Here is a 13,634-nt window from a genome sequence, read left to right as displayed (position 1 = left end):
GTCAATACATAAAACCATAGTATCATGTCTCAAAACCACATCATCTGAAGTAATGAAATATCATAGTACAATCCCAGAAAAACTCTAAGCGGAAATCATGTGTGCGTGTGTGATGCGTTGCTATACCGCCGACTCCTTCCACTTGGATAAAGAGGTACCTGAAACCAAAAACTGAAACTGTAAGCACAAAGCTTAGTGAGTTCCCTCATCATACCACATACTATACAATCACATAGCATACATACTACCAGGCAGTTCTGGGGCGCCCGTCCTACCCATGTCAAGCCATTCAGGGGTGCTGACCTACCCATGACGAGCTATTCTGGGGTGTTGACCTACCCATGTCAATCTATTCTGGGGTGCTGACCTACCCATGTCAAGCCATTCTGGGGTGCTGCCTTCCGGTCTATCTCAACCGGACACGGGGACTATTTCACCCCTACTACTAGCACATAATATCATATCATAATCATGCTATCATACATATATGGGGTGTCCGACCTTCCCATTGGTCCTAGCGACCGAATCGGGGACTAGTCCCCTTCTACTATACTATTTCACATAACATAGCAACTAGCAACTAGCATACTCATATATCCAGCAATCTAGCATACTCGCATATCCAACAATAATAGACCAGACGATTATCACAAAGACTATCATCCCAACTAACAATTACTAGTGGGCCGGCGTTGGTGCCTTAGACCCACTCTTACTGGAAGGTAACTCACCTCGATGTCGTGCAGCGTCTGAACTGTCCTCAGCGTGAAGGTCGACTCTCCTTGACTCCTCAATCCCTACACGACAATCCTCAAGTCATCAAACAGAACATACAATCCTAACCAGGGTCGATACCATAACCAGTAAAAGTCAACACCCAGTTGACTTGACTCGCCGAGTCCATACTTCACTAACCCGATACAACCCCGAATCCACTCGTCAATTCTAGCAAGAACTCGACGGGTTCTCCTTCATTCAAACCATCAGGACCATCCTCATCCGACTCGCCGAGTTCTTCCTTGAACTCGGTGAGTTCATCTCCCTCACAAGAACATGCCTAGTCTACGACTCGCCGAGTTGTATGAACAACTCGTCGAGTCCATCTTCAAAGGTTGGGAGATTGCCTTGTACTCGCCGAGTCTGTTCACACACTCGTCGAGTCCCATGATCCCCAGGTCCTTTTTCGTGTCTAAACATCTACGGGACTTTCCTCCCTAACAACTGGTCCATCCACATAATGGATTTGGTGGTCATTACACAGCGACTTGCTGAGTCCCAAGAACAACTCGGCGAGTCCATCCTTGATCATTACTATACAGTCGATTTAAATGGGTCTTAACACATCAAAACCATAGATCTGGCCTCCTAATGTCCATTTTACACGTAAAGCCTCAAGCTTGGTGTACATGCATGGGATTTTTGGCTCAAAAAGCCATAAAAGATGATCTACAAGATGAATGGGGTGTTTATGGCAACAATGTTGGCATCTTTAAGCCATAAAGACCCCCAATGGCCTCAGATCTGAAGTCATAACCCCCACATTACACTGCACAACCTGAAAATGGCTTATAACCCCCAAAAATACCAAGATCCAAGCCCTAAAGATGATTATTTACATGGAGGATCAAGATAGGAGCTTTTTACCTTAAATGAGCTGGAAATGGAACGAAATCTCTGGATCTCTAAGCTCCAACTTGAACTCTCAAGCTCTTTTCCTCTTCTAAAGCTTCACAATCTACCAAAATGCACAAAATGGCCTTAGAACACTCAAACAAGGGCTAGGGTTACAAGGTAACGCCTTCTGGGAGCATAAGGGACGATGGAGGCTGCAATGGGAGATTATAAGTCATTTAAATAGGGTGCAAACCCTAAATATTTGGGTTTTGTTCAGACAGCTCCTACTCGTCGAGTTGGTCTTCAGACTCGTCGAGTAGGTCACTAAACCCCCGTGTCCAAAATAAATTCTACTCGACAAGTTGCGCCTCCAACTCACCGAGTCCCATGCCAAAATATGACACTTTACATGAATAAAAGCATACCAGGAACCGGGTGCTACATAAATGTATGCTTACAATGCAAGGAAATATCGTTTGTGCACACATAATCCTAAGTGTGACACCACCTATATATAAAGTTAAAAGGGGATGTAGGTGTGACATATAAAACTATTATAAGAAGACACGTGGAGCATAATACGTAACCAAATCTCAACATAAAAGATTCCTGGAGATTACGATATTAAACGTGCATGCATGCTACAAAACATGTGTGTTTACAATGGAGCAACTAATACGAGGCTCACTTTCTTCAAAACACATTAGTATTATTCAAGCTTTGCCGAACGAGGTAATAATTGAAAAACTAGTTGATAGCTCAAAAACAAACTAATAGCTTGAAAGCAGCTGCCAGTAGATAAGCTAGTTAAGTAAAAATGATGTTTGGTAAAAGTAACTGATAAACTACTGAAATATATAAAATGATATATAAGGGTATGTAGAAGATTAAGTTTTTATAATTACAAACATTACATTCGATAAAATTTTTTTAACAAACTTGTTGAAACTTTAGTATGAGTAGCTTTTTAAATAACTAACTTATAAACTACCTTTTTTTTTTTTTTTTTTTTTTTACAAAACATAAAAAAGTTAAAAATACTAAATATAAACTAGCCTATAAGTTAGTTGAGTTAGTTATTGCATGCAAAACATAGTACTCGTTTAAATATCATTAGTTGATAATAATTTTTGATTAGTATACACTTGCCTAATAAATTTAAACTCAACATTAGGTTAATCCCTACCTTAATTGTGATTATTTGGTCGCTCTCTTTTGTCTTCTGGTCTTGAGGCCAATTATAGATCATCGATACCGTATCAAACAATCTATGAACCAAACGGTCCTTGAGTACTACGGTAAAAAGAAAACCATTTGGTTATGTCTTCTTCTTCTTCTTCTTCTTCTTCTTCTTCTTCTTCTTCTTCTTCTTCTTCTTCTTCTTCTTCTTCTTCTTCTTCTAGATATGCAATCTATAGAATTTGGAATGGCACACCCATTAAAACTTTATTGATATGATTCAAATCAGATATTTGATATATATCGTAGCACACGCAACTTAATTCGAGTGTCATTTACACTTCTTGAAATATTGATACAATCACTCAAGTCCTGATCAGAAGTCATTAATATCCATTCTTTATCTTCATCTTGGTACTTGAGTTTATAAGTAGTAACTTTCAACTTGAACCTCTTGCCAATTTCCTTCTCAACAGCTTCGAATGTTGTTAATGAGATAGGCAAATGGAACTTGATCACATCATCTTCATATTCTGCTTTTATAATCACAGTATCTCCATCGATACCCCAGGGGCCTTGAATTGCTCCATTATCTTCTTCATTCATGTCACTTCGATTCTGATACGAGTAATTTATTTTCCTGTTTCCAAAGCTTGGTCCTTTCCATTCAGAAATGCCATGCACCCTACACTTGCGTTTCAATGTTGACAAGGAAACTGTAAAAAGAAAAAAAAATATATATATATGAATAAGAATGAGTCATAATATTCCATACCCAACATGATAAGTAAAAAAATTGTAATCTAGAAACATAATATTATCATTACCATTAAGGTTTTTTGCTGCTTCTTTCATTGTTCTTCCAAATTGTTGCTCGATGTCCTCTCGAGGTAATGCCTTTTCGGTTGTCTTGCATTTCACGTCCAAAGGTCCTATGCACTCCTCAGCTACTAGCCTCATTCCTTTTTCCAATAATGTGGGTATTGGTGATGATTTCTTTCCTTCAAAAATCTTGAAATATTCAATTTCACTTTTAGAAGAAGTTACATCACCAAGTTCAGCACCAAAAGCAAATGTGAAATCTTGAACACTTAATTCTACACCAGAATTAAACTTGATATCTACAACAAGTAATTCATCACCAAGTTGTAAACCAGAAGAAAATTTGAAATTTGGCAAACACCTCTTTAGTGTTAATATGATCGACTCCAACAAGATCATATGGTTTCGACTTTGGAGCCATAAAAATTCAAAAACATAATCAATATTACCAGTCTCAATGCTCCTCAAACATATAACAAAGCAACTATGTTCTTTAATGGTAATAGGAAATAACAGCGACAACTCATAATTACTCATCTCATAGATATTTCTACACAAGTGTGGTTCGTAATTTTGAAGTGCCTTCCCAACAAGTCCTTCCCCTATTTGCAAAGGAAGCATATCACAGATAGCATAATAATCCTTAAACGACAAACGATCTTCATCATCTGAATTATCACAATGAGCTATCAATTTGAGTGGTATTATTCGTTTCATATGTGTATCCTCATAAGCGATACACACTTGAGCAAGAGTCAAGTCGTGTGATTCACATACTCTCTGTAATGCCTCCTCGATTTCATCAGTCACGTGTTTCAGACCCACTATACTCTGTTCATGTGTGTAAAGTATTACATACATTCAGTTTTAGTAACTACTCACTATAATGTTAGAAAAAGTTTTTTAAACAAATTCACCTTGTATAGCATACGTTCTTGTCCATGAAATGTAGATAGACCCACTTTCTGTAAAGAGGAGCAAACTAAATTAAACGTTATCATTAACTGATAAACTGAGAAAAGAAAGATTTAAAAAAAAAAAAACAGCTGAAGTTTATTAGTAGCGTAATCCTAATGAGAAATTCAGCAAAGGGAGATTATGTAAATAAAGTTTTAGAAACTTAAACCAATTAAACCAACCTGTAGTGCAGTGTTCATGTGGTTGAAAATTTCAAGAAGATCATCAAGCTTATTGGCAGAACACTCAACAACACCAACACACCGGCTTTGAGAAGGATCACAAATAGGCAGAAGAAAACAAGACATCAATTCACATTCCAAAGCAGAACGCATCAATGGATTCCCATGGTAAACTCGCATATCCAGAACTACCTCTGCCAAATGATTTACGAATGAATTTGCAGGTGCACCACTAATAATCGTAGTGTCATCTCCAACTTCAAGCTTATTGGCATCGATATTATACTGATACTTAAGAGAAAATAACCTATATTTCTGGAGCCCAGAGTCAAGGTATTTTAGGGCAAAAGGTTGATCGTAAGTTGTAAGCAGGCGTCTACTGCTTGATTCCACGGGTGCCCAAAACTGAATTAACCCATCAAAAGAACACAATTCAACTTTACAAAATGCAGATTTTATCGCTGTTTGAATCTCCCAAGGATCAGTAATATCAAGAACCAATCCACGATTATCTGTGTAATTTTGAATTTTGAGTATTATTGAATGAAAGTTAAAAGACACATGAATCGGATTTTAAGGTGACTCACCGGAATATCGATTACTTTGAGATGATAAGTTTTGGCTCCAAAAAACAAACAGTCCACGCTTAGATACAGGTTGCGAGTAATGAAGTTGTGTTGTAAACGTTTCAAGGAAAGCAGAGAGCCTGTCGTCAATGGGCGATGGGGAAGACTCATACGGAGTTTCATCATCAGACGACGGTAACCCGACGAGCTCCTTCTGGCCAGTCGTATAATCAGCCATCTAATTCTCCGTTGACCAGAGGTGCAATTTATCGTCGTTTACAGGGTGTTGCTGATCGCACCATATTTGACCTATTAAAAGGGTCTGACTTGGTGACACTAATTATCATCATTATTTTCCATTTTCATTTTTATTATTTTTCATTACTTCATGAAACTATTTTTTTTTAATTATTTACAAAATAAACCCTTAACATTCGAAACATTATTTCTCGTAGTGTACAAATGATTTAAGGATTTTAAAAAGTTGTTTTTTTCAAATAAAAGGACAACACTTGTAATTTATCCGATCAGAGGGTTTGTAGAATATTTTTTAAATTATTTCTTGTAGAGGTCACATGATGTTTAAAAACATTAATTTTAAAAACACTTTCTGATTTTAATCTTTTCTATTTTAAAAACATTAACTTATATATATATATATATATATATATATATATATATATATATATATATATATATATATATATATATATATATATATATATATATATATATATATATATATATATATATATATAGAGAGAGAGAGAGAGAGAGAGAGAGAGAGAGAGAGAGAGAGTTCAATTGAGAAAATAAAAAAGGTTAAGAAAGAGGTAATCATTCTCAGCCACTCATTTAATTAGCCTCTAAACATAAAGGACACGGTGACAAACTTGTAAATATGATATAATAGTCTTGAATCAGAAATACGAACAGTTGAAATTCATTCGTTTTTTTGCTATTTCAATCCAACCTTCAATTCTGTTTGAATACGAACATATCTTCAACATCTACGATTAATTATACTCCCAGCATCATTAGATCAACATCATCGATAATCAACAAAAAATTAAATTCGTATCATTCATTCAACATCGTTAATCAAATAAAACATCGAAATTAAGGTTAGAAAAAGTTCAAATCATTTTTTGTTTGAAATTTTCATATATTTCTCTACCAATCTACTATTTTGTAAGATTTAAGTAGTCAAAGTATCATATTTATCACATTTTAAAAAAAGTTAACTTGTATGCACTCCAACTGTTTGATGAAATGCATAAACTAAATTACCACGTTATATTCACATATGAATATGTTTTCTCACCTGAATCAATATGTGATTATTAAAAGACAAAACAAATATGCAAGTCTGTATGTTATTCATATATGAATAACATATAAAAATTATATATATTTCTGAAAACACATTGTAATATTCATATATGAATATACTGTGCAATATTCACATATGAATATACCAACTATTATTTATAAGTGAATATACGATCTAATATTCACAAGTGAATATACTATGTACTATTCTCATGTGATATACCATGTAATACTATATAATATTCACATATGAAAATATTATATAATATTCATAAGTGAATACACCATCTAACATTCACAAGTGAATATACTATGTAATATTCATAAGTGAATGCATCGTCTCATATTTAAATATGAATATACTATGTTTAGTATATGCTATATTCATATATGAATGATACTTAAATTGTAAAAAAAATTAATCATAGTTTTTATTCATAAGTGGATAACGAATGTACTGTAGTAAAAACCAGATTCATTTTTATTCACTTATGAAAAACGATAGCTGAAAATATAATTTTTTTTTTTTTTATTTTATCTTAAAACTATATCAATATGGATGTCTATTTGTAGAGAATAAAAAATCATGATTTTTGGTATATTTAAAATCATTTTTCGATAAAAATAAAAATAAAAAAACGAAAAAACTATGTTTTTGTATATATTAAGGTAATGCTTAGCATAGTTTAAGGAAACATGTTTTGTTGGAAAACACATGTGCATTTCTTTCCCATTTCCCCCGGTACGTTGGAGGCTTTTGCGACAAAAATAAATGATTGGCTGAAAATGATTCCCCCATTCTCAACCTTTTTTTTCTCAATTGAACCCTCCTATATATATATATATATATATATATATATATATATATATATATATATATACCACCTACGAGTAGTGTATTCACTTATTCGTAGGGTGGAGTTTTAAAAGTAGTATATTCATCCAAGATCCTAGTCTATATCAAAATAGAAGTAGTGTAAACACTACTTGCGATAAGTACGGTTCTTAGCAATGGATTCTGCATCCATCATACGCCTATCTAGTGAAATTTGATGCTCCCTGAGTGCTCTCATTTCAATTTGATCAGCAATCATTTCTTCATGAAGCATGTCTATGTGGTGTTTTGTTTCATCGTGATCTCCGTCTAGACGATGAAGATTTACGACGTTTACTTGGGAGGCAGCAGTGACTTCTAGAATTCGGTTGATCGATATCCGAGATTAATCAACCTGACGAGAAATGTGACGTACTATAACAGGGAGGGACCTGTCAGCTGAACCTCCATTGCGGATGTTATAGAAGCCTCTGTTCATACCAAAAGGAGGGCGTTGCCGTTGCTGCTGGCTCCACTTATGTCGTTCTTCGCCCCATGTTGGTATCGTACCTTGGAAATCTTGTCCGGCTGCGGGGTTTTGATCGACCGGCAGTGGATTGTATACTTCTGGATATGAGTCTGTACCGTCTGAATCCTCCTCGGGATCCTCTTCAGGATCATTTTCAATCCAATCATTATGCCCTTTACCAGGGAAATAAGGATCTCCATGTGGGGATATCCTTCCATAAAGTCTATACGAGAAATTAAAGGTAAGATGCATAGAAAGAATGTAGTTTTATAGTATTACAAAATACTCCTATAGTATTTTCAATTTGTATGTTATAGGTTCTCTATATGGTTTATTGGTAAGTTTTAGACTTGTCGCGACACTACCATCACTCCCAAACATATGTTGTAGTTGATCAGGCTATATTTATCCCAAATATGATTACATAACTGTTTAAGTTTAACTATATTGCCCAACATCCAAATACTTTTATGTTGTTACTTACTGTGATATTGTTCCTGTATGTATGTATGTTAGTATACTTCTTAAAAAATACTTGTAATTTAAAAAAAAAGTATACTTAAATTCAGAGCACTTTAGCCCCAATGTATTTATAGTTGTATATCTTTTATGAATTGATATACTGTGTTCACTATAAACAATGCTCTGATACCAGTTTGTCATACCCCCAAACCAGAGCGACGGAAACGTCCGGGGGTGGATGACTTCATGTTAAGTATTACAACACATGCATCATAGTAATCAAAGTACAACAACCATTGCATTAATAAAGTATAAGTTTTACATATGGGTCCAATCATTGTATATTGACACCAAAATAACTGTAACAAAAGATAGAAGACATGACTCTATATAACTCCGTCTTCTCAAAATCCTGCGAATGTATCTGTCTACTGGTTCCCTAAGAATACAAGTGTTTTGCAAAAGAGAGTATCAACATTTAAGTTGGTGAGTGCATAAGTATTTATGTTTAGAAGTTTGTTATCTGTTCCTTGAAATCGTGAGTATGTTACTGTTCTAGAAAATCCAATATTTTCTAACATAATTGAAAGTAGTTTTAATACCATAAAGTCGTTATGTGTAAATGTTGTTGTAATATTAAATAGTGTAACATAGTTTTAGTTCACAATAAAACTTTATGAAGACTGTTTTCTGTATTGTTCATGTTTTCCAAGTTCTGTAATTGTACTCTTTGAAAACCCTGTAAATATGAGTGTGCCTGGCTCCACCAGCTATAATTGCAAATTGTAATGTAATACTGTAAATCGTATTATTGTAAAACCAGTACTTTGTATTCCTACTCTTTGGTTTAACTATTTAGACACTAAACATATTCTTAATATATTTTTGTGAGTTATTATAACCACGCTATGACTAGTAGGTATGATACGACGCTTTGTAGGCACTGAAACTGTAACGACATTTGTCACTCATAGGCATACCATCCTAACTGTGGTGAACTATCTGAGTGCGGGATTGTCAATCCCGTATAGATCTATAAACATTTGTCTTGATCTCTGTCCGACGATTTTGGTTATAATTATCAGGACTTTAATAGTATTACTTAAATGAATAAGCGAGTAAACTTTGTCTCACAAAAACCATATTGATGCTTACGTGTATAATAATGAGGAAAAGTCATTCTAAAATAAATGAACTGATAGTATGTTCCTTTTCTAGTATACTTAAATGTAAAGTATTTGTACGAGAGTACATTGTTTAAACTTTGTATAACTGATTAATGAAAATAGTATGAGAGTTCCATAAATTATACCTATTATAATTTATATGTGTGTTCTGTTTGACATGTAATATTCATGAAAGTACCCCCTTTGTTCGGCATGTTACAAAGGGTAATGAAACTGATTGAAGTACTTTATATATATATATATATATATATATATATATATATATATATATATATATATATATATATATATAATTAAAACTGAAACCACAGTCAGACAAATAATTCTACCCTAAGCCCTTTAAATCTTATATATATATATATATATATATATATATATATATATATATATATATATATATGTGTATATATATGATTTTGGTAAAATTTAAGTTAAAAAAAGTTTATAAAACATTTAAAATTGTTTTAGAAATATTTAGAAATCATTTATTTGTAAACACAATATTCTTGTGTTAGAGTTGTAACCCCCTCCTCTTAAAGCAATGAAAAATAGTAAAAACATAAGGGGTACGAACTCACTTGATAGGTGGTGACTTGGGCAGCGTTTTGTTTCTAGAAATGATTTTTCTTGAAGAAACTGTGAGTTTCTGATGAAAACCTGGCTTTACGCGGGCAGAGTTTCGATTGGAAAATATTATTTTCTCGAAGACTTCATGGCTCCGGGCTTTCTTCGGTGTTAGGGGGTTCCCAAGGCTTCGGGGTGATTTAGAGTGGTTAAATAGAGTATAGAGAGTGAAAGAGGATTGAATTTTGTAAACCAAACCCGGAGACCTCGCATCCTATTTATAGGAGGCTTCTGACCTTGGTACGCAGGGTGTTCCTGCAAGGGATGCAACGCGTTCGGAGTGAGGCATGTCTACTGCTTCGATTCCGGGCTTCAAACGTGTCAAGATGCGAGATACGTGTCACTGCATGCGAACACGGGGTGTTCCCTCGGACACATCGCGTCCCCCTTAGGATAAGCTTCGAAGTTGTGTCCAAAACTTCAAAAATTCATAACTTTTGAATACGAGCTCTGTGTTTGACGTTCTTTATATCCACGTGTAGGTGAAATTATACTATACAACTATCATTTAGACTCCGTCGGCTAATTTTTAATTTATTTTTAATATTATATTTTAACAAGACGGGATAGGAAAAATCCGTTAAAAATTCATAAATTCTTCATCCGATGTCCGTTTTCGTCTGTCTTTATACCGTTCAACTACAAATGACAAGATCTTTTAACAGGCCGGGATAGGAAAAATCCGTTAAAAATTCATAAATTATTCATCCGATGTCCGTTTTCATTTGTCTTTTTACTGTTTAACTATAAATGACGAGATCTTTGATTCTCATTTAGGTTGTGTCGGCTAAAATCGCTCGATCATTAATTCGAGTTTCAGGTTGTGTACTGCTATGTCGAATCTTAGAAAAATCATAACTTCTTCATACGAAGTCAGATTTGGACGTTCATTTTATGCACACTCTCGGTTTAACGTATACTACAACTTTCATTTAGATAACTAAGGCTAAAAATTATTTTATTGTAAATTCACTTTTTACGCTACACAACATTTTGCTAATTTTGTCGCGGATCTTCGATAGGTCATAACTTCTTTGTTATAACTCAGATTTCGGTGTTGTTTATATTTTCGAAATCCTTGTTACAATCTTTACTAGTTTATTCATCCCAATTAAGTTTATTTAACATTTTATTTTTGAGGATCAAATAAGTAAATGCACATAGTATTCAAAAATTTCTCTTTATTACTTTAAACACTAGTTACAAAGGTTGACCTAATCTATTACATTGACTTGAAATATCAGGTTTTTACAGGTGATCCTTACTGGATCCTCCTATAATTACGTAGTGTATACCAGTTAATTATAGATAACGAAGATCGAACAAACCTTCGAATAAGTGACCCTACTCTAAGACCACAACCAAAGAAGTAACAGGAAGTAGAGCGAAAATCACAAATTCTAAGTATATAAAACCTTAATTATATATAGCCTTAGCGTATACAGTCAGCAATTATAGATATACCAGTAAGGGTCTTTTAGTTTTCACATAAGTTATTTATAGCACCATAAAATACTCCTATAGTATTTTAACTTTATGTTTGATTCTAGAGTTTTCTTTGTATACGAAGTTGATAAGTTTTTAGACTTGTTCTTATTGTATTGTATCCTAAAATACTCATATACTATTTTAAACTTTATGTTTGGTTCTAGTGTTCCTTTGCATGAGGAGTTGGTAAGTTTTAAACTTTTTGCAACACCACAACCATTCCTAGGCATATGTTAATCACCTCTGAGATAAATATAGTCGATCAGACTATATTCTTCCCAGACCTGATTATATATCCCAAGGTCTACTCGTGTTGTTCAACTTTCTAAATACTTTTGTATTGTTTGTCTCATGATACGGTTCTAGTATGTATGCATGTATGTATACTTTTATAAAAATATTGTTATATTTTTAAAAATATAACTCTTGGTCAGAGTGTTTTTATCCCATTATATTTATAGTTGTAAATCTTATATGGGTTGATATAATTAGTTCACTATAAACAATGCTCTGATACCAATCTGTCACACCCCCAAACCGGAACGACGAAAACGGTCGGGGGCGGAGGACGTCATGTACAGTATCATAACAATTGAATAATTGTAATTAAAGCAACAACAACCATTGTATTGATAATATAGTATTTACATTGTATTCGAATCATTGTATGTTTGACTCCAAAAGTATATAGCAAAAACTAAGATGTGACACTACTATGCACCGTCTTCTTGTAGCCTGTGTGTGAGCTTGTCTACTGGTTTCCTGAGAATACAAGTGGTTTTGAAAGTGTATCAACATTTAAGTTGGTGAGTTGATAAGCATTTTAGTATTTGAAAACATGTTCTTTGTTCCTTGAAAATGTTAGTGTGTTCCTCCAGAAAATCCAATGTTTTCTTAGTAAATGAAACTAGTTCCTTCTACAATTACTTAGTGAATACAAGTTATATTTAATCCAGATCAAACGGACAGTCGAATGTGTGGTTCTACCCTAAGCCCACAACCAAACAAGGAACATGAAGTAAAGCGGAAATCTCACATTCCACTGCCTATCAGATCTTCATTGTATATAACCCTAACATATTCACTAGGAAATCACAGAGTTAACAACAATGGTCCTTTTAGACATGTAATTTGCAATGTACTTGAAAAGTGATGCATTGTAGTTGTATTTGTATGCAATTCTTTTGTATGCATGCTTGGATAAATGTTCCTTGAGAAATGTAAGTTTCTATGTTAGAAAATAGTGTATTGTACTTGTAGGTAGCAGCATGAACCATATTTATTCCTCCTATGATTACTTGGTGTACACAAGTTATATATAATCAAGATCGAACGGACAGATGATTGTGTGGTTCTGCCCTAAGCCCACAACCAAACAATGAACATGAAGTAAGGTGAAAATCACACATCCAACTGCCTATCGAATATTATTTATATATAAATCTTATGTATAAACTAAGGAATTATAGAATTAGCAATAAGGGTCCTTTATGTCTTACTAGTTCGAATGTATGTTCCTGGATCTACCAGCTATATTATAAAATATTGTTTTGTAGTTTTATTATTAAATAAAACCATTTGATGTTGTCTATGTATTCGTACACTAATCGCTTTGTTAATACCAAATTGTGAGTTATTATAACCATGCTTGTTGACCTAGGATGGCCTGATATGACGTTCTTCAGGCTTCAGAATCATTATGACATTTTTCAACCCAGAACTTCCGTTCCAACTGTAGCTAACAGTCAAGGCGCGAGATTGTCAGACCTGTATCTATACACAAATTCATGCTCTCCCTCCAAGAGACTCTGGTTATAAAATCAGGGCTTTTGTTGGTACTTAGATAAGTACTTGAAGGTATGTCTCACAAAGCTTACG

The 13,634-nt window shown here is 34.0% G+C and overlaps 1 protein-coding gene across 2 annotated transcripts; it reads right to left on the bottom strand.

The window, feature by feature from the left end:
- Nucleotides 1-2,935: 2,935 nt before the first annotated feature.
- On the bottom strand, nucleotides 2,936-5,621 carry LOC111897550 (protein NLP7). 2 transcript variants are annotated; one of them, XM_023893503.2, is made up of 5 exons: nucleotides 5,342-5,621; nucleotides 4,755-5,266; nucleotides 4,533-4,580; nucleotides 3,621-4,446; nucleotides 2,936-3,509 (listed from the first exon to the last, which is right to left on the bottom strand). In XM_023893503.2, exons 1-5 carry the CDS (start codon nucleotides 5,556-5,558, stop codon nucleotides 3,079-3,081), a joined length of 2,034 nt encoding a protein of 677 aa, XP_023749271.1. In that variant the 5' UTR covers nucleotides 5,559-5,621; the 3' UTR covers nucleotides 2,936-3,078. The 2 variants fall into 2 exon arrangements, with proteins under 2 accessions (XP_023749271.1, XP_023749274.1); XM_023893506.2 differs by having other exon boundaries at nucleotides 3,621-3,804.
- Between the last annotated feature and the right edge of the window lie 8,013 nt (nucleotides 5,622-13,634).

The sequence above is a fragment of the Lactuca sativa genome, chromosome 5 (assembly GCF_002870075.4).
Source record: "Lactuca sativa cultivar Salinas chromosome 5, Lsat_Salinas_v11, whole genome shotgun sequence".
Taxonomy (NCBI): Eukaryota; Viridiplantae; Streptophyta; class Magnoliopsida; order Asterales; family Asteraceae; genus Lactuca; species Lactuca sativa.
Note: the sequence above shows the minus strand (reverse complement) of the source record. Positions and strands in the feature narration are given on the sequence as shown.